The sequence below is a fragment of the Neofelis nebulosa genome, chromosome 1, assembly GCF_028018385.1.
Source record: "Neofelis nebulosa isolate mNeoNeb1 chromosome 1, mNeoNeb1.pri, whole genome shotgun sequence".
NCBI classification, from domain to species: domain Eukaryota; kingdom Metazoa; phylum Chordata; class Mammalia; order Carnivora; family Felidae; genus Neofelis; species Neofelis nebulosa.
The window spans coordinates 111,542,756-111,569,516 of record NC_080782.1 but is presented as its reverse complement, the minus strand read 5'-3'; the positions used below and the strand labels follow the sequence as shown (position 1 = coordinate 111,569,516).

At 36.7% G+C, this 26,761-nt stretch overlaps 1 protein-coding gene across 3 annotated transcripts in view; it reads right to left on the bottom strand.

Annotated features, from left to right (window-relative positions):
• The window catches only part of ELOVL7 (ELOVL fatty acid elongase 7), an 81,139-nt gene that overhangs the window by 4,090 nt on the left and 50,288 nt on the right, over positions 1 to 26,761 (bottom strand). For 2 of the 3 annotated variants that reach the window (XM_058731751.1, XM_058731741.1), the window contains exons 2-7: positions 24,223 to 24,320; positions 15,240 to 15,430; positions 11,616 to 11,696; positions 10,701 to 10,757; positions 8,212 to 8,317; positions 420 to 556 (exon numbers count right to left, since the gene is read on the bottom strand). In XM_058731751.1, coding sequence (XP_058587734.1) covers positions 420 to 556; positions 8,212 to 8,317; positions 10,701 to 10,757; positions 11,616 to 11,696; positions 15,240 to 15,430; positions 24,223 to 24,286 — 636 coding nt within the window. In that variant the 5' untranslated portion in view covers positions 24,287 to 24,320. Of the gene's footprint in view, positions 1 to 419; positions 557 to 8,211; positions 8,318 to 10,700; positions 10,758 to 11,615; positions 11,697 to 15,239; positions 15,431 to 24,222; positions 24,321 to 26,761 lie in introns of those variants that run through there. The other variant, XM_058731759.1, reaches the window with a different exon arrangement.

Below are 26,761 nucleotides of genomic sequence, written 5' to 3'. Positions count from 1 at the left end.
TAATGCTCTCAAAGTTACATTCCCTCCCTCAAAGTCATTTAGATCTAGAATATGGAATTTCTAACTTCTAATTTAATATCATGCCTACTGTGGTTCAAATAACTTTGAGATCATCTTGATCATAACTATATTTATTTAATATAAAAGCAGAAATAGTATAAAGATGGCATAAAGATACACATTATGGTTCAACACTGCTTCTCGGCTACCAAATACACTTCATTTTCAACACAGTTCTTGACAAAAGTTTAAACTACAGGAAAAAGATAAGGACGGGATGCAATATAGGAGCCAGACACATTATATCCCTATTGTTTTGTAACTTCTGTTCTTTATTTAGTTACTATCCTGATTCATAGGGAAGAGGAATGACTGCAATTTAGTTTTGTATCTGATTTTAAATAAAATTAATTACTCACAAGCTGTAATGATGTCAAATATTTTTTCCACCACAAATACTTCTGGAAGGCTGGTCCCAATGCAGATAGCCCATAGTATGAATACATAACTACATGTACAGCTGTATTTAGAAAGGCATGGAAAGTTCCCAAACCACCTGGAAAATAAAATTATTATAAAATGGGGGCACTGTTCCTTAAAACAAGACTCATTTTGTCTAAATTGAGATTTTTAGAATAAATATTTCTTTAATTTTAGTAGAAAGAAATGCATACAAAACATAAATCTTGTTAAACAGCTACTAAATTAGAGGGAACTGGATAATACATTCATTCAGTAAAATACAAGATGCAAAACTTTAAAAATAAATTAGCATGTCTATTGTTATATCTTAACCTTAAGATGGTCTTATAATTTGGATATACTTTAACAAATTAAGCTGTGTTACTTTTTTAACATGGCATATGCTAAATAATAGTAATCAAATTCATTTTTTTAGTGAGGGTTGACATATGTACACAAATACATTAATCTTAAGTGTATAATTTGATGATTTTTTTACATAGGTATACACCCCACATAACCATCACCAAAGTCTAGATAGACTGTTTCCAACATCACATACATTCCTATGTCCCCCTTCCAAGAAAATACCCCTCCCAAAGTAACCTTTATGCTAAAACTATAGTTCTGCCTTTTATTAAACTTCATATAAATAGAATTATACAACAGATTTTGAGACTACTTTCTTTTTTTTAATGTTTATTTATTTTTGAGAGAGACAGAGACAGAATGCGAGTGGGTTAGGGGCAGAGAGAGAGGGAGACATGGAATCCTAAGCAGACTCCAGGTTCCGAGCTGTCAGCACAGAGCCCGACACGGGGCTCGAACTCACAAGCCATGAGATCATGACCTGAGCCGAAGTCGGACGTTTAACCGACCGAGCCACCCAGGTGCCCCAAGCCTACTCTCTTTCAATCAACATAATGTTTTTAAGAATTTATCCATGTTGCTATGTATATTAGTAGTTTGCTTTCTTACTTCTGTGCAGTATTATAGTATTACACTGTATGAATTCATCACAATCCATTCTCCCGTGCTACAAAACTTTGGCAGTAAAACCACTGGCTTTCATCAGTAGGCTAAGCTAGGTTTGCCTTAGTTATTTAAAAATAATTGTTTTTCCAAAATAAACATTTATTAATTGTTAAGTCATCTTTGATTACCGCTTCCATTTGATTATTATCAATTGTGCCTTCTTATCTTGGTTTTCTTCTTCTAACCACTATATCTCCTACTGGTCCTATTCAAGTTAGTTGAAGCAAAAAATCCTTGGAGAACAGAAGCAAAGATCATTTCAATTGTCTTTAGCTGGACCTGTAGTAGTGGAAGGGGTAACAAGGTGATGATGAGCTGATAGTAGGGGCAAAAAATGAAAAAAAACCTCTTCCCTGGCATCTTTCCTAAGACGGACCATCTAGAAGAAGTTGCATTCTTTTTTTTTTTTTTTTTTTTTTTCAACGTTTTTTTTTTTTTTTTTTTTAATTTTTGGGACAGAGAGAGACAGAGCATGAACGGGGGAGGGGCAGAGAGAGAGGGAGACACAGAACCGGAAACAGGCTCCAGGCTCCGAGCCATCAGCCCAGAGCCCGACGTGGGGCTCGAACTCACGGACCGCGAGATCGTGACCTGGCTGAAGTCGGACGCTCAACCGACTGCGCCACCCAGGCGCCCCTAGAAGTTGCATTCTTTATGTATAGCCTGATTCAGCTTAGTGATGCTGATCTGAGATTTAAATTTTTCTCGAAAATATTCCACTTTATTCCATTACTCTTTTTTTTTTTTTTTTAGTTTGTTTTCGAAAGAAACAGAGACAGCATGAATGGGGGAGGGGCGGAAAGAAAGAGAGAGAGAGAGATAGAGAATCCCAAGCAGCCTCACGTGGGGCTTGAACCAACAAACTGTGAGATGACAACCTGAGCCAAAACCAAGAGTCAGACACTTAATCAACTGAGCCATTTATGTGCCCCTATTCCAGTATTATTTAATTCCAGAAATAAAACAAAACCTCACAAATGTGGAACAATTACATTAGAAAAAGGACCAAATTCATAAGCATTATGTATTCCAGAAATTTTAAAGCAAAACAAAAATTGTTGCAGAGTAGAAACTAATGACTTAATAATCACTCATAATCAGAGAAATTTTAGATACTTCTGGATACTACCACTGCTAAAGTATTCCTTTAACCTTTTTTTTTTTTTTTAATTTTTTTTTTTCAACGTTTTTTATTTATTTTTGGGACAGAGAGAGACAGAGCATGAACAGGGGAGGGGCAGAGAGAGAGGGAGACACAGAATCGGAAACAGGCTCCAGGCTCCGAGCCATCAGCCCAGAGCCTGACGCGGGGCTCGAACTCACGGACCGCGAGATCGTGACCTGGCTGAAGTCGGACGCTTAACCGACTGCGCCACCCAGGCGCCCCTCCTTTAACCTTTTTTAAATAAAATAAATATTTTTGAGTAATTTAAATACTTCCCCCATGCCTCATTTCTGCTATACTATGCTTCATAAACTTTCCCTTACTAGAGTAAATAAAATTTCAGCCAATTCTTTAATTATCATAAATTTCAAGTCAGAAGAAACTGAATTAATGCAGCTTATCAACAACCTCCCACCTTTTATTATTTACATTTAGGTTGGTCTTTTTTCCCAAAATAAACTTGAATAAATAAACTATAGTGGTGTGAAAACACCTTTTCTGAGGTGATTTAAAAATATAATAGTTGTCTATTTCTGATAGGTTAGGAGTCAAGCTGCTTAACAGGCATATGCCAAATACTTCTCAATTCCATTTGTGTCTCCTGATTATACAAACACACAGGAAACCTATTTCACCTTTGATTAACAATCTATATCAGAGCCTTTCTCATTAAGACACCTCTCCCATTTTTTGTTAGAAGACTATTTCCCATTCAGAATCTTTCACCATTTAAATGTCCTAAAATGAGGATCCCATGGACAGGAATTTAATAAAGCACTAACATAATTAACAGTGTTTAGTAAGGGTTACTCATCAAAATCAGCCATCAAAATTAACTTATTTTCTTGGAAGGCTTTCCTAATAAAGTATTTTCTAAGCTTGCTTTCTTCTTTACAATAGTTTTGAAAAGCTAACATCTCAGAATGAATTACAGTTAGTGCCATCACATTTTATTCCTTTGGATTAGAAAAATAAAGGAATCACCTGGGTAATTATCACAGCTCTCCATATCTCCGGAAGGGAATATGTACATAATGAATATAAAAACCTGCCAGAGAAACGTTTTATCATATTCCAAAGAAAAGTTGGATTGCTGTTATGCAAGAGAAGTGTACAACAGGCAAACAGGAAATTAAATACTAGATAGAGATCAGCTGTGCTCAAGTTTTTGAAAGAACAGTTTAAACTGAACAGTTTCATTCTAGGAATGAAAGTCAATGCCAAACCACATTTCTGGAAGTATCTCAGTTCTTATCACTGTACTTGTCACTAAGTAGATATAGGTGTACAAGTGTTTACTAAATTCCACATGCAAGACTGAATGGAAATGCCAACTTAGGGAATGTATAAGAGAGAAGAAAGTATTTGCATTTTGTAAAGCAGAAGGGGGATTAAGGTGTGGACAACGAACCCACTACAAAGTGTTCAATGTCCATAAATAGGGTAACATTGAAAAACAGGAATTTCTTTTTTAAAATTTCATTATCAAAAGCAATACTTGTTTAGAAATGGAAGCCTATCAATGGACTCAAAGATACACTTTTTTTAAAAATTTGTGATTTGTTATTTATTTATTTATTTATTTATTTATTTAACATTGATTCATTTTTTTGAGAGACAGAGAGAGAGCACAAGCAGGGGAGGGGCAGAGAGAGGGGGAGACACAGAATCCGAAGCAGGCTCTAGGCTCTGAGCTGTCAGCACAGAGCCTGATGCAGGGCTTGAACTCATGAAATGTGAGATCATGACTTGAGCCGAAGTCGGACGCTTAACCGACAGCCACCCAGGCTCCCCTTCAAAGATACACTTTAGAAAAAGGCTCACCCAAAAAACTGCTAGAACTAATATATGAATTCAGCAAAGTAGCAGGATATAAAACAAATGTGCAGAAATCTATGACATTTCTATACACAAATAATGTAGGAGAAGGAGAAATCAAGGAATCGATCTCAATTACAATAGCACCAAAACCATAAAATAACTAGAAATAAACTTAGCTAAAGAGGTAAAAGATCTATACGTTGAAAACTACAGAAAGCTTATGAAAGAAATTGTAGAAGACACAAAGAACTGTAAAAACATTCCACGCTCATGGATTGGAAGAACAAATATTGTTAAAATGTTGATACTACTCAAAGCAATCTACGTAGTCAATGCCATCCCTATCAAAAAAAACCCAACATTCTTCACAGAGCTAGAACAAACAATTCCAAAATTTGGATGGAACAAGAAAAGGTCCCAAATAGCCAAAGTAATATTAAAAAAAAGAAAACCAAAGCTGGAGGCATCGTAATTCTGGACTTCAAGCTATATTACAAAGCTGTAATCATCAAGACAGTATGGTAATGGCACAAAAACAGAAACACAGATCAAAGGAACAGAACAGAGAAGCTAGAAATGGACCTACAAATGTATGGCTGACTAATCTTTGACAAAGCAGGTAAGAATATCCAATGGAAAAAAGACAGTCTCTTCAGCAAACGGTAGTGGGAAAACTGGACGGCGACATGCAGAAGAATGAATCTGAAACCCTTTTCTTACACCATACACAAAAATAAACTCAAAATGGATAAAAGACCTAAATGTAAGACACAAAACCATCAAAATCCCAGAGGAGAAAACAACCTCTTTGACCTTGGCTGCAGCAACTTCTTACTAGACATGTCTCCAGAGGCAAGGGAAACAAAAGCAAAAATGAACTATTGAGACCTCATCAAGATAAAAAGCTTCTGTACAGTGAAGGAAACAATCAACAAAAGTAAAAGGCAACAGACAGAATGGGAGAAGATATTTGCAAATGACATATCAGATAAAGGGTTAGTATCCAAAATCTATAAAGAATATCAAACTCAAATAATCCAGCGAAGAAATGTGCAAAAGACACGAACACACACTTTTTGAAAGAAGATATCCAGATGGCTAACAGACATGCGCAAAGATGTTCAACGTCACTCATCATCAGGGAAATACAAATCAAAACCACAATGAGATACCACCTGACACCTGTCAGCATGGCTAAAATTAACAACTCAGGAAACAACAGATGTTGGCAAGGATGTGGAGAAAGGGGAACACTTACACTGCTGGTGGGAATGCAAACTGGTGCAGCCACTCTGAAAAACAGTATGGAGGTTGCTCAAAAAATTAAAAATAAAACTACCCTATAACCCAGCAATTGTACTACTAGAGGTATTTATCCAAAGGATAAAAAAATGCTAATTCGAAGGGGCACATGCACCCCAATGTTTATAGCAGCACTATCAACAACAGCCCAATTATGGAAAGAGCCCAAATATCCACCAACTAATGAATGGGTAAAGATGTGGTGTGTGTATGTGTGTGTGTGTATGTATATATGTGTATGTGTGTGTATATATATATATATATATATATACACACACACACCAAAATATTACTTGGCAATCAAAAAGAATGAAATCTTGCCACTTTTAACAACATAGATGGAACTAGAATGTATTATCCTAAAGCAAAATAAGTTAGTCAGAGAGAGATAAATATCATATGATTTCACTCATATGTGGAATTTAAGAAACAAAACAGATGAACATAAGAGAAGGGAAGGAAAAATAAGATAAAAAGAGAGAGGGAGGCAAACCATAAGAGACTCTTAAATACAGAGAACAAACTGAGGATTGCTGGACGGGTGCTGAGTGGGGAGATAGGATAAATGGGTGATGGACATTAAGGAGGACACTTGTTGGGATGAGCGCTGGGTGTTCTATGTAGGTGATGAATCACTGAATTCTACTCCTGAAATCAGTATTACACTATATGTTAACTAACTTGGATTTAAATAAATTTTTTTAAAAATTAAAAAAAAAAATCACTCTAGATAATCTAGGAAAAAAACTGCTCAACTCTGTTCTTCAAATAAAGTCCATTTTCTCCATTATAGAACCAACAGATACTCAATTTAGAAAAAACAGAGAAGGATACAGGTGGAGAGGGAAACCACTTTTTGTGCACTATTTCTAAATCACTGTATTTTGAGGTAATTCCTCCCAATCTTTTTTAAATTTATATTTATTTTTCAGTGTTGTGATGTAACATTCTAGTCTCAGAGAAGAAATCTGCATAAATAAATTATAAGGGTGTGAAAGAACTTTTGCTAGCATACTTTAAAATAAAATAAATACCTATTTCTGATAATTTTGGAGTCAAACTGCTGAAAAGAGAAGATGAGCTAAATGTCCCTTGATACCATTTGAATTTCACAATTATATATACACAAGAATTCATAACCATTTTATTAATGGATGGTATTTTTAAATTTTGGGCTAACACAAATGAAATGTCAATGAAAATCCTATTCAAAGAACTGATATGCATGTGAGAGAAAACAAAAACATATGAAGTTAAGGATAATAATGGAGACTAAGTAATATACCTATCCTTGATTTATGAAATGGACACAGAAGAGACTATCTTATTATAATGAGTTACATTTTTACATAAATTATAAGGAAAAACAGTGACTTTCACTTTTTAAAAATCTGTGACACATAAATGCCAGTTTGGGGCAAAGAAATACTTCACATATTGGAAAATCTGATGCCCAAAGGCCATGGTAGAGACAGCCCTCTGGCTTCTTTAGGTTCTGGTATCTCTTTCATGCCACTAGCTTATTCATACCCTCTCCTGTTACAAGATATGCAGATTTTTCCCTATGCCTACAGACTCTAAAACTCAAAGAAGAGTTCCTCAAATGTGGTTTCTCTTTTTAGTCATACAAAGTCAGAATGCATAATAGAGGTGAGCTATTTGCAGAAATTTTAAAGTATTATCTAACTTGAAGACTTCTTAAATTTAATAAACTCATGTAAATAAATCTCCCAACCAATTTTTGCTAATACGTGTATATCCTTGGGGGTATCATTTATTTAATACTTTATGAGAGGGTAAAATTACTTAATCTGTTTTTTCCGATTCTAGATGTTCAGAAGCATAAAATGAAAACCAAACGAACAAGAATCTGTTTGCCAAGCTTTTGTTTTAAAGTACTTTTAACTTGAAAAAAAATCAAAATAATATCCTTTAATATGGTGGGATGTTTAACAAAGTTTAGACAACCACAATTTGACACATCTTTACAGAATTGGTAGGGGATGAAATGTGAATGCAAAAAAGACTAGAACTTGAGATCAACATTCTAACTTCCTGGAAACAATTAGGAGTATTTATCTATATATCTATGAAATTAAAGCTTGTACCATTTTTTTTTGTTTTTATTTAGTTAATGACATTTAAAAGAACTATCTGGGGAAAGAGTAAAATCCAAACAAAACAACTAAAGGATATGAGTAGAAGACTATACCTAAAAGTCATGTGTATCTAAAGAGGAGAGGGTGGAGGAGGGATCTAGGTTAAAAGTTTATGTTTCAGGTAATAATGAAAGTCAGAAGTTTGACCAAATTAATTCTTTGATGTTTTGAGTTTCTTCTAAATCACATTTCAGGACAGAATTTGTGTTTACAATATACAAAAATGTAATCGCTCATTACACATGATCCCGAATCTCCCTTGGCTACCTGCAGCAAATTTGACTCCAAACCACCAGGTCCATGGCATGATGGTATGATGGAAGACATGCAGGAAAGTCACTTGGCTATTTTTCTTACGCAGAACAAAAAAGATCTGAAATAATTTTAAAAAAATCAAGTTCATACAAAATCATGCAATGATATATCTACTGTTACAAAAATATTGGCAAAATACAAACTATTTCCCATCATCACTTGCACTGAAAGGGCTGCCTTAGAGAATGCTCACAGAAGCAGCTGATTCTCCAAGGGGTAGCTCAAAAGCTCATTAGTATGAAGGAACTTTGGTATGATGCCTAGTCATGGGAGAATCAATAAAAAGGTGTTAAAGAAATTGAATGCAGATTTTAAAATAAAAAATGGAAAGTGAAGAACATGGCCAAAGAATATTGAAAGAATTATTATTGGCAGGAAAACATCCACGTGGATTTTGAAGTACATGGGAAAGCAGAGAGTCTCAGTTCTTAAGACACATCCTACTAATTTAGATAAGGGATTAAGCAAACTGAAAGAGGACTTGCAACAAATCAAAAGTTAGCACATTATTAGTAGATAAAGATGAAAAGGGAAAAACTTGAGGGGTTTTATAGAAACAGGATGGAGGAAAAAAAAAAAGTAGCCTAGGAAAAATGAGAAGAGCAGCAAAGGCACCATCCAGATTGAATGCACCCGTGGTTTGCAGAAACTCTACAAACAAAGAGGAGAAAAGGCAGGCAAAAGCAGGGGGAAATTTAAATTCAAGAGCAGAATTAAATGTTCAAAAAATACTGAAAATTCAGAATACCAGTATTGAGTCAGACTTCTAAATACAGGCTAAACAGAGCAGCGCAAAAAAAGTATCCATAGTAGTATTTGAAAAATGTGGTTCAGGGAAGAACACAGAGGCACCAACAGTTTTTTTGTGGAACGTGGAACTGAGAACATGCAAAGCAGGAAAAATGAGGCCGAGAAGCATTTGCTTATTATGCACATGGAAGAAGGCAGCATGGTGCAACAGAAAAGCCCCAAACTAGCTATCTGGGACCCTGACCCCAGACAGTAGCAGCATTCCTCCGGGTAAATTACTTACCTTCCTGGCTTCAATTTACTTTCAGATTGAGGGCTCTGAACCAGATTAGTGGTTCTCAACCCTGGCTGTATATGCCAATGTCCAAGAAGCTTTTCAAAAACAGCCATGCCTGGTTTCTAACTATAGACCATCTGGCACCAAATCTCTGGAGGTGGGACCCAGGTTTTTGTTGTTGTTGTTGTTGTTGTTGTTGTTGTTGTTGTTGTTGTTTTCTAATGCAGTTAATCCTCTTGCCTCAGCCTCATGATGGCTGAGAACCACTGAACTACAGCAGAGGTCTCAAAGTGTGGACCCCAGGCCAACAGCAATAACATCACCTGGGTACTTAAAAGAAATGCAATTCTTGAGGCCAACATAGGACCTAGCAAATCAGAAACTCTAGGGGTGGGGTGCAATAACGTCACCTGAGTACTTAAAACAAATGCAATTCTTGAGGCCAACATAGGACCTAGCAAATCAGAAACTCTAGGGGTGGGGTGCAGGCATCTGTGTTTTTAACAAGCCCTCTAGGCAATTCTAATGCATGCCCAAGTTTGAGAACTACTGTATGCTATGCTCACTAAAGTCCTTTCCAATTCCAACATTATGTGATTGTTCAGGTGAGAAGGTGAAGCATGTTGAGATTTGCTACAAGAAACATATTTGTATGTACTCTGAAGATAGAACACACTTGTTTGTCTTAGACAGACAGAACTGGTTCCAGATAACTAAGACCCACATATCCCAAAGATATGATAAATATCCAGCTTTCCTAAGCTACTCTGAAAACAGAAGTACACAGCATTCTCCTCTCATCATGTACCCTACTCCATGGCACTTGCTTCTCCCAGAGCCCAGTCATCCAAATTCAGAGCTGATCTTCAAAGGATCTTATGTGGGAAGAGAGAACACCTAGTAAGCATGAACTTCAGAATGGCAGCTGGAGATAGTTTTGATATTACCAAAATTACTGTTACCCCAGGGATGATATCCTAATTTATGTTTAAGAATTATGAAGCATTTATCCTCTTAAAGGAATATGGATGACAGAGTGCTTTGCTTTACACTGGCAGAACCCAAGGTAAAATGTTTTCTGCTCTTTGATTCCTGAGCTTGCTTCCCAAAACACCTGTCATCCATCTCCATAAAGATACACAGTTTTGCAATGTATATGACAGTTACGTGCTTATCCTAATCAGGCAGTAGATACATAAAAAAACCTTTTGGAATTTGCAAAAGACCAGAAAAAAAAAAAAAAGCTTATCCTATCTATTCTCTAAAATTACTGATAATAAAAGGTAAGAGATAATAGGAGTTCTGCCTGAAGTACAGAGATAACCAAAGTTATCAGACAACAACTGAACTCTAGCAGTTTATTGCTTCCATTGAGACATCAAACATTTACCAAATGTGGTGACCACATACTCACAGTATCTAATAGCTCAATAAATTTGGAGAAGTAATAAAGCCAACAGGTGCGTACCATCTGCAGAAACACACAAAGATACAAATTTATCTTATTTTTATACAGAGGAAAATTTTATTTTTTTAATTTGGCAAAATACACATAACCAAATTTACCATCTTAACCATTTTTAAGTGTTCAGCTTGGTGGCAGTTAATACATTCACTTTGTTGCTCAACCAATACCACCATCCATCCAGAGAATTCTTTTCATCTTGCAAAACTGAGACTCTGTACCTGTTAAGTAAGATCTCCCCTCCCACCCATGGGTCCAGAAAACTACCATTTTACTTTCTGTCTCTGAATTGGACTACTCTAGGCACCACATGTAATAGAATCATACGGTATTTATCCTTTCGTGCCTTGATTATTTCACTTAGCATAATGCCCTCAAGGCTCATCCATGTTATAGCATGTGTCAGAATTTCCATCTTTGCTAAGGCTGAATAATATCCCATTGTATGTATATGCCATGTTTTCTTTGTCCATTCATCTGTCCGTGGACATGTTAATAATGCTGCTATGAACAGGGGAGTACAGATACCTGAGTCCCTGTGTTCAATTCTTTTAGGTATACACCCAGAAATGGAATTGCCAGATCATATGGGAATTATATTTTTACTTTTTTTGAGGAACCAGATATGAATTTGTTTTTAAGTCCAGGAAGTTAAAAAATAAAAGTACCAATTTTCATTTAACAGAAAACTACACACCTGATTTCATTTGATTCTTTCTGATAACTTTTAGTTTTCTCTCAATACATATAATCTGATAGATGAGTCATTTACTTCTTCTGAGTTCACATTAAGTGTTAAAAAATAGAATCTCAGAAGTTTTAACATTTAATTTGAGTTACAAGATATTCCAAAGAGAAACTTACCCTCAGCGCTAAAGGTGACTGTGAGTAGTCAACAATTTCACATCGAAATGAATAACCTGTACCCCAGCCAGACATCACAAACTGTAAGAGAGCACATGCATATTAAAGAAGGAAGCATTTGCTCAACAGCTATAATAAAGGTAGTTTTGATTGTGCCTCCTCACCACATTCTCAGCTGAGCCAGCATTCAGGTCAGTGGGAAAGCCAGGCTAGAACAGTTAGAACTAGCAACTCAATTGATAGTCAAAGCAACAAGAATTTTCAAAATTGTACAGTCATCTATTATTTCTATCAACTGTGTTCATATTCAAGTGTCCATTTCTTAGGATGATTATTCTGATATGGTGGAGAATAAAACATTGGGAGTGTTTTGCCTCAACAGCAAATACTGGTAGATATATGTCAGTATATGTACATGTGTGTACATCTATATATGCCCATTAGCGTATTTGTGTACTCTGAAGGGAATAAGTGGGTCTGAAAACAGTCCTTTCTGGTGATTTCCAGCCTTCTCAATTAGTCAATAAAATACATAGGCAAACCAAGATTCCTCACGGTACTCATAAGAGGGTTGCCATAACTGCATTTTCCTGTCCTTCACTAGTGGGTATAATGTGAAGGGGTAGTCTGTGGGTCTTAAAATCAAGATTGGTGAAACACAAGACTCAGAGATCAGTTCATCTTTGGATTCACATAACAAGTAAGAGAGGAAAATGTTATCAGTAAGAGTGCAATTTGGCATGCCTTAATTCCAGCACACCCACTAAGGAATCATAGACTAGTGGTGGGAAGAAAAAGCCTATTGTTGTTATCTGAACCTCAATTCAAAGATTTATATGGACATTCTTTTAGTATGATGGTGGGAAGTTCTTTTAAAACACTATCTGATTCAAATAAAAACTTTAATAAAATTTTAAAAAATGAAACAGTATCTGAAAATGAAATGCTAAGGGCTCTAATTTTATTTTATTTTTTTTCTAGTATGTTTTTTTTAATATATGAAATTTATTGTCAAATTGGTTTCCATACAACACCTAGTGCTCATCCAAGGGTTCTAATTTTAAATTAATGCACATATAAATGGTTGGCTTAACTTAGTATCCTCACAATATGATCAGCTCATCTCTGACATCCTATTCTCTCAAGTGCCAGCATCTTCTTCTTCAGTATAATAAATGCCTTCTTTTTCAGTATAATGGTTACATCATTTTCTGCCATTAATGCACATTTTAAATTTCTACTTTTAATTTACTATTAAAGCTAAAATGAAAACTTTATCATAAATTAATTTTTAAAGGCAAAAGTTTATGAGGCATCAGCAAAATGATATTTTAATGGTGAAAAACAAAAAGAAACAAAGGAGCTAAAACAACTGTTTAGATTGTGGTGTTCAAAATCATACCATCCTTTTTTGATATCAACTCCGAGCTTAATTCATAAGATATTTAATCTCACTCTTAACTTGGTCAATTATGAAATCTTAAAAAAAGATTATCTTAAGATTCACAAAAGTGTAAGACATATTTTAAGAGTGAGAAAAATAACTTACAAAAACAAGTCAATAAGTTTTTCCTCAAGGGAACAATGGAATGTGGTGCAAAAACAGCTAATTCTATTGTACAAAATCCTGATGTCAGTGAGTGTCATATTCTCTTCCATTCAGACTATCTTCTAACTGATGCAAGTAAAACTGAAAGTCCACTTACTAAATGGGGATGCTGGCTCTCCACCATACCCTACCCCAAATAAACACTGAGCTGGACAAGAGAAACCCTGTGACATGGGCTCCTGGGTGGTCTTCACCAGTGTCTCTCTATTAATGTCTGACTGGTGCCAAGTAATTAGCACATTCAAAACCATCACTACACGATAAGGCACGTGGGATCCTTTAGTCTGGTGTACTTCCCTTTCACCTTGTTCATATTTTCCCTAACATCCCTAGTGGAGGTGTTTCCTCTGTAGACCTAATGCAATTGTGCTACACCCAGTAAACCATGTGTTCGGTGCTCTGGAGATGACATCCTGACCAGCTGTCAAAAGTCTTTGTTTAAAGACAGAGTGAAGCCTAACGCCTTCCTGATATTAAGATTAAGAACATTTTAACAGTCTACAAAACTTCTGACATATATGTCTATATTTCAGGCAATTAAGAAGAACGAATGATAATGTTCATTTGGCAGGTAATAAACCCAAAATTGGCACATAAGTAACTCTAGTATGAGTGATTAATGGGAGATAGAAACTGCCAAATTCAGATATTTTCAAAACTTCTTTTACATTGCAATTGCTAAAACAGGAAACCAAACTTACTGGCTATAATTTAATTACTTCCTGAGAAATGTATTTGGAGATATCACATTGAATGGCACAATCAGACACAGAGCATAAAGGGACCTGAGAGACAATCTGGTTTAATCCTGACTCTGTAAAACAGGAGAACTAAGGCCCGGAGAGGTTAAGTAACTTGCTCAAAATGAGGCAGCTGGTTAGTAGCATAACTGGTACTAACTGGTCCCTGGTCTCCTGGCTACTAGGTCACTCTCTTCTAGGCTCTACAGGTTATTTCCTATCTCTCATAACCTGGTTAGACCACCTCTATTACTCTTTCCCTTTCAGTTATTCACGATCCGGAAGGGACAGTAAGGTAGCTTGTAGTTAATTTTGGTAATAAAGTAGAAGAAATAGAAGGTAGCAAGGTAAGTCCAGACTGCAGGGAGGCCGGTAATGAGGCTCCAGCAGATTTAAGGTGACTCAATCAGGTGGATTCGCAGCAGGAATCAGGTGGGAGGGATGCATGTGCAGAGGTCATGGTGTCAAGAGGGGCCAGAGGGGTCATGGTGGGCCCTAGAGAGTTCCAGTTCTGTGGAAGCACAGGCTATGCTGCAAAGAAGTAACTAAGGAGTAGAGGATGAGGGAGACCGCCAGTATTAGAAAAGAAGCAAGGAATCACAGAAAAGCAGGTAAGTGAGGCTGGGTGAAGGTTGTTAATAGCAGAGTGGGTGAGAGAGAAACCATAAGTCTACTATTGGGTCCTGGAAGATCCTCATCTCTCTTATTAACAAAGTAACAATTAAGGGACAGACTCCCTCAGGTACTGCTTTGTAGGAGTCTAAATTCCCTGTCCCTACAAGGCCCATCTAAATCGAACCTAAACAGTCTACCATCTTACAGCTCGTCAGAGCTTCCTACCATGGTGATGGTAACTCATTACAGAGTCAGGATGAGCTCCTGATGTCAGACAGACCTGGATTCAAATATTGGTCCTCCACTAATACTACAGTAGCTATGCTACTTTGAGTAAGTTACTTAATTTCTCCATGTATGAGTTTCCTGAAAACTAACACGTATAGATTCATTCAATCATCTATTAAGACTAGGTATATGCAAGTCCCCAAACTTAATGTTAATTTTTCTCACTACTTGTGAGGTAGAGTATATTGAGATCCTCTATACCCAGTCTATACATAACAATATTTTTGGCAAATACCTGCTCTAGTGAGCTAAATTTCTAAAATTCCTTAAATCTCAAAGAGTCATCACTATAATTATAACAAGACATATAATGACAGAAAAACAGGAAGACTCAGGCAAAATTCTCCCATTAGGAATACTGAAGACACTTGCCTCATAACACATATACATAGAAAACAGCACTATGGAAAAATTGTACGTTATCATCGCTTTCTTGAGTTCAAAGGGTTTTCGATTCTCCATGAGCTTTGGTCCTAGAGAAGTGACAAAATAGACATAGAATCCCAGGATGATGGTTTGTGGCAGAGGTGAGGACATGAGGAGCCAGTCTTCAACTCTTGGATCTAAAAACAAAATGTAAGTGCACATTCATTGAGCCAAGAAATAACTGACAGCAACCAGCATTTCTTAAACAAGCACCTAGATCCTAATGTTGACAGTAGACTATTTGGTCAAGGATCACTACTGTCTATGGAAGCCTAAGAGTAAGGGCTAGGAGTAGGGCTCCTACTGAAGAGTAAAAAGAGTAGGGCTGTTACCACCACAGGCCTCAAAGGACAAAGGGAGGTAGGTAGTGGTTACCAGAACCCAGGAGTCAAATGGACAAGCCCTCCAGGAGAGGAGCTGTGACCTTCAGTGGAGGGAATGGGCCAGCATAAGGCAACTATGGAAGTGACTGGGGAATTAACATCTCAATACCACTCTCCTCTCTCTCTCTTTCTAGTTTCCTGGGGTTCTCCATTGGTTGAAACCAACCAGAACCAGATGGTAGGAGAGTAAGCCTGTGGATATAGTCTACTGTGTTCCTCATGGTCCAGCACAGGATACAGAGTAGATCTGGGGAACAGAGGACATGCAGCAAAGTTCCACCATCCATCTATAACCACTAGCAACATTTTAGAGTTTCTCCACCCAGATATTCTTTTATATATAGAAATATGTTTGTGTTTGCTGTTTCTTGACTTTCTTCTTTCTCCAAGGAAACTGGGACATTTCCATATATTCTGTATCACAGAATCAAAGAACTGAAAGGGACCTTAGCGTTATCTACTTGAAGTGTGGGACTAGGTGTCCAAAATAGGCTAGCTAACCTGACATTTGCGTGGGGGGGGGGGGGACTATATTGGCCTCATAACCATGTAAAGAGAAATTCACCTGGTCACTGCTCATTCTAGACCAGGAGAATTAGATCAGTTAAAAATTGCAACTTGAGGGGCACCTGGGTGTCTCAATCAGTTAGGCATCAGACTCCTGACTTTGGCTCAGGTCATAATCTCACAGTTTCTAAGATCGAGCCCCACACTGGGCTCTATGCTGACAGCATGGAGCCTGCCTGGGATTCTCTCTCTCCCTCTCTCTTTGCCCTTCTCCCACTCATGTGCTCTCTCTCTCTCAAAATAAATAAACATTTTTTTAAAACACTGCAACTCAAGATAAAATATGCTTTGAAGATGAAAAGTTCAGCACAGGGAATATAGTTAATAATGCTGTAATGGTGACAGATGGTAACCACTCTTATCATGGTGAGTGTAGAGTAATGTAAAGAACTGCTGAATTAATACCCTGTATATCTAAAACTAATATAACAGTGTATGTCAATTATACTTCAATAATGAAATTTTTTAAAAGCATTTGAGAAAAAAATATATATGCCAAATCAACAGTGGACTTGCAAAAATAACAGGTATTCCTGAACAGGAGAAAAACAGAAAAATATTCAAATAGATCATAAAATATTTTTCTGAAAAAATGAAAATCAAAACTAATCTTTATGTCAAAATACTTACCATGTATCAGGAAGTAAATACTAATGAATAAACAAATACAGATGTATGTACAGTTCTTGTATTGCAAGGATAAACAAAATTTCTATAAGCATGAAGAAAGAAGCAACAAATCTTAAAATGAAAAAATGTCAGACTTGTCCCACAAGTTTCTTAACACCAATTGACCACAAAAAAAGGATCAATATATATAGACTGATAGAAAAATTGATATAATCTAAGCATTCTTAATATATTTAAAATGTTCAAGTAGAAAAGGAAAAAAAACATTAAAGTCAAACTTATTATTATTTCTAATATGAGCTATTATTACAGGATAAATAATTTGAGTAATTATTTTAATGCATCAAGTATAAAAAGTGACCAAACTAGCAGTTAAAAATACCTTAAAAGGGGTACCTGGGTGGCTCAGTCCGTTGACCGTCTGACTTCAGCTCAGGTCATGATCTAACACGGCTTGTGAGTTCGAGCCCCACATTGGGCTCTGTGCTGACAGCTCAGAGCCTGAAGCCTGCTTCAGAATCTGTGTGTGTGTGTGTGTGTCTTTCTGCCCCTCCCCTGCTCATACTCTGTCTCTCTTTCTCAAAAATAAATAAACATTTAAAAAGGATACTCTTATGAGATAATTGGGAAAATATAAATACTGGTTGAATTCTTGATGATGATGATGTTTTATTTCAATGTAATTATAGTATTACGGCTATATTTTGATGTCTGAAAATATTTTTATTTTTTTAATATTTTCTAAAGTTTATTTATTTATTTTGAGAGAGAGAGAGAGGGAGGGATGGGGCAGAAATACAGAGGGAAAGAGAGAATCCCAAGCAGGCACCACACGTCCACACACAGCCAGATGTAGGGCTGGATCTCACCAACCATGAGATCATGACTTAAGATGAAATCAAGAGTTGGACACTTAACCAACTGAGCCATACAGGCACCCCTGAAAATATTTTTTTTATTTATTTAAAAAATATTTTTTTAATGTTAATTTATTTTTGAGGTGGGGAAGGGCAGAGAGAGAGAAGGGGAGACACAGAATCTGAAGCAGGCTCCAGGCTCTGAGCTTTCAGCACAGAGCCTGACATGGGGCTTGGACTCATGAACTATGAGATCATGACCTGAGCCAAAACCAAGAGTCAGGCACTTAACCAACTGAGCCACCCAGGCACCCCTAGAACATTTCTATGGAGACCTCCAAAGGCACCTGGATATTTGGATCTGGAATTAGGAGAGAGATCTGGGCCAAGGATGTACTGTTGGGGGTCATTATCACATAAAAGATGAACAATAGAGCCATGCAAGTGGCTGAGGAAAGAGCATAGAGTAAGAAGCCTGAGTGATTCAAGTCAGAATCTTGAGGACTCAATCTTCACAGGAGGAATGGTACATGAGAAAACTATAAAAAAGAATGAGGAGTGGCCAGAGAGGCAGAAGGAGAACCAGAGAAGTAGGCTATCTGGAGGCCAAGGGAAGAGTTAATCTTTGGAAGAAGTCAAAGGATAAAATGAAGCAGAGAGACAAAGTAAAATGTAGAATGAAAAGTGATACTGGATTTAATAAAAGGAAGTCACTGATGCTCTCAGCAGGAACAATTTCAGTCAAGTATCCTATACAAGATAGAAATTCAACAAAAGTTTGCTGAAAGACATTCATAAAAACACAAAGTTCTTAAAATTAAAAAATTAAATCTTAAAGTTCTTAAAATTAAAATTAAAATCACTGATGTGCTGTGTTAGTGTGTTAGCGTGTTTTGGTTCTGTTAGTGACCATCCTTCTCTTCAACAAGTTCCCCAAACATCTGGGTACCGCGTGCAGTGTAAACGGCCATGAGGAATGCTAGCCACAGGCCTGTAACTCACCAGGGAAGTCTCCATAAATAAAAGTTGTCACACAAATGGGGACTTAACGGACAGAATCAGAACTGCTCAAACTTTGTTGAATTTTTCCTGTCAGTGGATAATCCGAAGCTTATTGAGGTGGGGGAAGGGCAGAGAGGGGGAAGGGCTTACAATACTGTAAGCCACAGGAATATGTCTAGTTTTTATCTCCAATGAAATAAAGACTGAAAACTAGTACCAAAGAAGACCACTGGTAGGATATTAATATTATCGCCTTTGGATGGTAACAGTATGGATGATTTTCACTTTTTGCCTTTTTCTTTAAGCCATTTAAAATGTTTCTGTTCTTAAAAGACATCGTAGGCATGACTGAAAACTAGGGTTTTTTGTGTGTCGGTAAAGGAATTCCTGAACTAAAGATATATTTTATTTTATTCTTTTATTGACACATCAGGGGGAAAAATATCAAATGACATCATCTTTCTGTTTTCCTTTGGTAGCAGTAGAAAGAAAACAAGCCAGGAAAAGCATGCTGGGCTGGCTCAGGAAGCAGGAAAAAAAAAAACACTTTAAAATGGATAATTTTTTCCTGTAATTTAACATTTTAATCATATACCTTCTATCAAAATCCTATGTGTAACTTTCACATTTTGTAAATTTAAAAATACCATTGTATCTTTTAACAAAAACTAGCTAATTTCATGCTATGTTCATAAGACAATATACCAAGTTTGGGGGTTTTAAAATCCTATTTTCAGTGAGCTTTGGAGTCAGCGGGCCTGGGTTCTGACCCTGGGCTCTCCCACTGACTCGTGTGATCCTGGGCCACTGATTTCACTTTTCCGTGCTTACTTCCCTCATATGTGAATTGGGCATAAAGCAACATGTAACTCATAGGGGATTTAGTGAGTATGTAAAGAGCCTATGTGTAAAGAGCCTAGCACAACATAAGGGCTCAGTAATTATGCATTGCTATTATTACAACACATATCAATTCTGTCAGCATAGCAGAATCACCTCTGTAGGATTTAAAAATCAAATTGTCAAAAAAATGGCCCTGACCAAACTGCATCAGAATCCTAGGGCATGGGTCCCAGGCATCCATAAGCTGCTGAGGTGACCATTATGAACTGTCAGAGTTAAGAACCAAGGGTTCAGGAGCACCTGGGTGGCTCAGTCAGTTGGGCATCCAACTTCGGCTGAGGTCATGATCTCATAGCTTGTGAGTTTGAGCCCCACATCAGGCTCTGTGCTGACAGCTCAGAGCCTGGAGTCTGCTTCTGATTCTGTGTCTCCTTCTCTCTCTGCCCCTCCTCTGCTCACACTCTGTGTCTGTCTCTCCCTCAAAAATAAACAAACAAACAAAAAAGAACCAAAGGTTTAGTGCTTCTTTCACCTACACCTAGGGCCTCAGCATCCCTTACTACGTGCTCTGTAGTGGTCTTTTATGTGGTTTCCCTGCCCTGGATCCAATTTGCTACATCTTGTCTTCCATACAACTGCCAAGTTCACTTTCTAAAAGTACAGCTCTGTTCAGATTATTCCTCTGCTTCAATCAGCTCTCCCTACTGAGCAAATAAAAGTCAAAGTCTTTAATATGATGTTCATGACTCTGGTTATTGTTAACACTGACAACTGTTCATTTTTCCTGCCTTCTTTCTCAATGATGGTTATACCTTTCTAGATAGGAAGCCCACGTCCCTGTGAGGTAGGGGCTCCCCACGACAAGATGTCTATAAATCACGTACAGATGGTGACTTGTTTAGGGAGTTGTAGAGGGGACTGCTTGATGACATTTAAAGGCTGTGATCAGACTAAATTTAAAGTCTATGATAAAGACTCACTCTGTGATCCCACAAATTATAAAAGGTTCAGGGGTGAAGTGAACTCTGTTTTCCCCACAGACAAGAGGCTGAGGGGAAGAGTGTTTCATGTACCTTCTATTTGGCATCAGGGCTGGATTTAAGTGTCATAAGTAAAGAGAGCCAAGATGAAATAAGAGGATAGGAAGGCAGGTTGTCTGAAATCCATACCCCAGTGGTTATCGCAGTTCTGACTTATTGCTAGGCTAACAATATTTTTTCAAAGAGTGTTCCAGAGAGAGAGAGTACAGGGAAAGTAGAAGTGCCACATACATAGAATTTTAATGAGCTTTTCCATCAACTACTTGTAAGAGAGTATTCTCTTCTTAAGTAGCATGTACTAGCTCAAGTACACCCTTTAAAATTCAAAGCACCAACAAGATGAAGAAGTTGGAAGGAAAAGCAAACATGTGCCTCCAGCACATAGTGAAATACTAAAGGTTCCGAATGGCAGCAACCTTGTTCATACTCCGTCTTCTTGTAAAAAGATCATAACTAGGTTTGAAAAGCCATTGTTACTAACAAAACACAAGGAAAGTTACTTCTAAAACATTAAAAAGTTTCCGTTTTTCTACAGTCCAAAACGCTACTAGAACATTATTTCAAAATTTGACATTTCATATCTAAGAATCACCATAAATCCTCTTACAGCTTAGTGTTAATTAAGTCATATTTAAATCTGTAGCTGTGGAATTTTCCACATGAAATAACTATGCAGTATCACCACCTCCCTAGCAATCAGAAAACCAAAGAATAACAGTAGGTTTCCCGCATGCTACTCAGGAATAGGGCCAATGCCAAGAATACATTTGAAATTCTTGGCCCTTGATCATGGGTTCAGACCTTTCCAGGGCAAGCAAAGTAAAACTGGACTGAGATGGCCAGGAGTGATTTCTAATGGCTGAGATCAATATCACACTAAGCAGAAGCAAAAACCTCTCCTGTTACACCTGATAGTGTTCTCACAAAGTTGTAAATCTAACACAAAACATTTTAACCCTCTAGTCCCTGAGTTAAAAAAATAGGAAGAGATATTTGAAAAAAGCATATGCTACATTAAAAGTATTTTCAGAGGAAAGTAGTCTTTCCGTCATCTGTAACACCACCACCATTTATGCTGAGATACTTCCTAAGTAACAGAGCACTTTCATGTATATTGTCTGGTAGCTCATAGGTACCATTCTCACCTCTGTTTTGCTAAAAAAGAAACATCTATTTAACACAGACAATCATTTGTTCAAGACCACCTAGCCTGTCCATTGAAGTAGAACTTAAATCTAGGTCTTCTCATAATACATCCCTAAATCCTCTCTCCTCTCTCCCTAACCACTTCCAGCCCTTTATCATTCTTTATTTTTATATTACTTTATTATTACATATTACTCATATCCTTTATTCTCATATTACTCGGCTTTTCAATGTAAGTATTCCTAATAAAAAAGAGTCATTCCGGGGCGCCTGGGTGGCTCAGTTGGTTGAGCTTCGGCTCAGGTCAGCAGACTTCGGCTCAGGTCATGATCTCACGGTCTGTGAGTTCGAGCCCCGCGTCGGGTTCTGTGATGACAGCTCAGAGCCTGGAGCCTGCTTTGGATTCTGTGTCTCCCTCTCTCTCCGACCCTCCCCTGTTCATGCTCTGTCTCTCTCTGTCTCAAAAATAAACATTAAAAAAAAAAAAAAAGAGTCATTCCATGGATAAAAGTGGAAGTGGAATTCAGAAGCAGTTCATTTAAAAACATTTTATACTTCTAGCAGTATACAGGTATTAGTCATTATCTAAATTGATTTGGCTCTTGAGTTAGGATATTGATTATCTGAATCTCTTGAGCTCTTGCATTTGGTATAGTGAATAGCAAGACTTGGATAGCAAGAAACTTGTGCTTCCAGATGGGTCCATTTCAAAAAATATACCCAAATCTATTTGGCTCCCAAGTTCAAATCATGAGCAAGGTACACCTTTACTTTGAAAAGCAATGAAAATATTAATATTTTTAAAAATATAAAACAAATAAAAGTGAAAGCCATTAGAACGAGACAAAAAATTAGAACTTAAATACTGAATGTATGAGAACTACTGTAAATTTTCAGAGAAGCATAACCTCTCAAGAAATCTGTGTGTTCTCAAAATCATTATATTCACTGAAAAACTAAAGAAAAAAAAGGGAGAAATATGGAAATAATCATTCTCCATCCCCCTGCCAGATTGAAGCTGCTCTATTTATAGGATACTAAAAAAACCCTTGCCGTTCTTCAAGGGCAAATCTGTTGAGACCTTTTTTAGTGAAATAAAATTGGTCTTTAGCAGTCTCCTGAGAAAGATGGCAACCATGAGACAGTGTATCTTTGCTGAAATCCGCATGAATTAGAAAATAATTCCACTTGCGCTAAATGCCAAGAGGTCACACTTTTTCTTCCTGCATTTGGTGAACATGTGATTTCTGGATAAGGGAGAACTAATCTAAAGTAGTGATGGTGGTGAATACGTGTAAAATAATTCAAATGTGAAATACCAGAATACCAATCAAAATCAGAAAACAAAAGCTCTAGTCTTTTCTGCCAACAACTAACCACAGTCTCAGGAAGGTCATATCTCTGAGCTTCAGTGTCTTACATTCTAATGTGAGGAGTTAGTTCTTTGAAGAAGCCTAGGTCCAACTCAGCTCTACCACACTCCGATTGCTTGTTTACTTAAAAGTTGTTTTGCCTTTGTTATATTTTTTAAATGCTTTGTGATGGTTATAAAAGCAACACACATTTGTGCAGTATAAAACATAGATAAGTAGGGGTATCTGGGTGGCTCAGTTGGTTAAGCATCCGACTTTCGGTTTCAACTCAGGTCATGATCTTGCAGTTTTGTGAGTTCAAGCCCTGCATCAGGCTCTGCACTGGCAGCGCGGGGAGCCTGCTTGGGATTCTATTTCCCTCTCTCTCTGTCCCTCTCCCACTCTGTCTCTCTCAAAATAAATAAACTTTAAAAATAAATAAATAAAACGTAGATAAGTAAATAGAAACTACCCATAATCCCATCACACAGAAATAAGTGTTCTCACAAAAGAAATGTACTGATGTTTTATAACCTGTTTTTCATTTAACATATTTAAACTTGAATTGGCACTAAACGTTCTTCTGGAACATTGATTTTTATTTTTTAAAATGTGCAAAATAAGAAGGCAGACACTTCAGTATTACTCAGAGATTGCCCTATGAAAATTCCCTGCCCTTTCTGATACATCCCTGAGGGTGCAGGCCCTCCCATTCAAGATTTATCATTAATGGCATTAAGTGCTATTTCCCTTAGGAGCATTAGGGCAGAATCAAGCTAAGAGCACTGTGCCTCAAAAATCAGTTTTAATGATTACTGAGTTGGAATGTACCATCATTTATTAACCAATTTCTTTCACTGAATATTAAAGCTATTTTCATTGTTATAAACATTATTATAAATAAACATCTGTGTAGCTCTTTGTACATATTTGTAATGAGAACAGTGACACTTCGTTTCATTAACTAGTAATAAAAATCAATATCTGAAGAGTCTACAAGGGAGTATTAAGTTGTAGTCTCTCATTCTGTTTCACTAAAATCCTATGAAATATAGGAATCTGATATGAAAAGGAAAGATGTTCCTTAAGTAGGAAATTTGGTTACTTACCAGCATCTTTGATCCAATTATCATAAAGACGCACAGTCCTCGAAGTAAGATCACTGAAGGCCATTTTCCACAGGATTTACTGCCTCTTACAATGGGTTCTTCAGTACAATAAAAGAGAAATGAGTTTATGATCTATAAATGCAAATAAAGCCAAATTCTAATATAACAATATTATAAATGCTAAATATTTAATAGGAATACTTGGCAAAAAAACAAACTTGTACTGAGGGTAAATGCATTAGTGAATCACATTAAACCCTGATACAGTGGCAAACATTTAAGATTTTTCACCATTATAAGAACAATGCTTACTTTGCTGAAAAAGGCTGACATTCTAGGTAAAAGACATAAAAGGAGTAAATGATTCTAAGAACTTTCATAAGCGTATCTCCCTTTTATTGAAACCACACAGATCAGAAAAGGACTGTACCTCCCATGGCAATTCTGAAATAAAAACCTAGTAGAAGAAAGTCAAGAAGATATACAAACCTTCAGAGAAGCTACTCTGATCCAAAACTTACAGCTGATGTTCAGGCATAATAAGGTCTTCTATATGCAAGTCTTTACAATTTAAGTGGAATACAGGTAGAAAGAGGAAGGAAAGAAGATCCACAACAACCAAGGAAAAGCTGCCTCCTTTATCTTGACAGAAAGATAAGAATAGTTGGAAAAAAAAGTCTTCTGGAAAGGAAGGAAGGAAGGAAGGAAGAGAGAGAGAGAGAGGAAGAAAGAAAGAAAGAAAGAAAGAAAGAAAGAAAGAAAGAAAGAAAGAAAGAAAGAGAGAGAAAGAGAAGAAAAGAAAAGAAAAGAAAAGAAAAGAAAAGAAAAGAAAAGAAAAGAAAAGAAAAAAGAAAGGGATAAGTGATGGGAAACTAGCTCTATTATGTATTAAAAGATATTCTAAATCTTTAATAATTAAAGTGTGACACTGGCACATGAAGAAGCAAACCAATGAACAGAGCAGAACATCCAAGAATACATCAAATACCGTTAAGAATTTAGAACGGTATTTTGTAAATACTCAGATGTACACTTTCCCACATTTTAACTTCTCTATAATTAGCATACATCTTACAAGTGGATGGTGTGTTATCAAATGAACAGTGTATTTGATTCAAAGTCATAAAGTGGGAAAATAAAATAGCTCTGGAGATGGATGGTGGTGACAGTTGCACAACAATGTAACTGTACTTAATGCCACTGAACTTTACACTTAAAAATGGTTAAAATGGTAAATTTTACATTATGTAAATTTTATCATGATAAAAAAAGAAATCCTTTATGCCTGCAACAGGAAAATTCAAACTTTCTTCTAGCATTCTGAAATAAATCCATTTTAGAATATATATATATACATATATACACAAAATATATAAATATATAGACAAATATATTACAAATACAAAAGATGTAAATATATTTTAAGACATATGGTATATGATAATGGTAGCATCTCAAACCAATGGGCACTGAATTGCCAGCAGTTCTTCAAAAAATGGTGTGATAAGACCACCTGGGTGGATGAGTGGGTTAAGCGTCCGACTTCGGTTCAGGTCTAATCTCGCAGTTCACAAGTTCAAGCCCCACATCAGGCTCTGTGCTGACAGCTCCCAGCCTAAAGCCTGCTTCAGATTCTGTGTGTGTGTCTCTCTCTCTGCCCCTCCGCTGCTCATGCTCTCTGTCTCTCTCTCCCTCTCTCTCAAAAATAAATAAAACCTTGGGGCGCCTGGGTGGCGCAGTCAGTTAAGCGTCCGACTTCAGCCAGGTCACGATCTCGCGGTCCGTGGGTTCGAGCCCCGCGTCAGGCTCTGGGCCGATGGCTCGGAGCCTGGAGCCTGTTTCCGATTCTGTGTCTCCCTCTCTCTCTGCCCCTCCCCCGTTCATGCTCTGTCTCTCTCTGTCCCAAAAATAAAATAAAAAATGTAAAAAAAAAAAATAAAAATAAATAAATAAATAAATAAATAAATAAAACCATTTTTTAAAATGGTGTGATAGAACTAGATGGCCATCTAGAAAAAAACTGAGTCCAAACATTATACTATAAACCAAGATAAACTCCAAGTAGATCAAAGATTTAAATAAGAAAAACAGAACCATGAAAGTACTAGACGGCAAAAAAAGAACACTTTTCTCACCTTGGAGTGGGAAAGGAGTTTCTAACTTTGACTTAAAATCCAAAAGATATAAGAGAAGACTAACAAATTTAGCCACATGAAAATCAAGAGGAAAAAAGTAAAAAGTAAAAAATGGCCAACAGGAAAAAAATATGTCCAGTTCATACACAAATGCTACTCTCCTTAATAAAGAGTTCCAAGAAATTGATGAGAAAAAGACCTAGAAGTCAAGAAAAACATGGGCAAATTTCATTGGAAAAGAAATACAAATGGCTCTTAAACATATGAAAACTTGTTTAATTTTAATCAGATAAGAAATCTACAATATTTTATTATAGCGGATGGACCAAAGTCCAAACATTTTTATCAATCAGATTGGCCAAAATCCAAAAATGTGTTGACAGGACTGTGGCAAACTCATACAG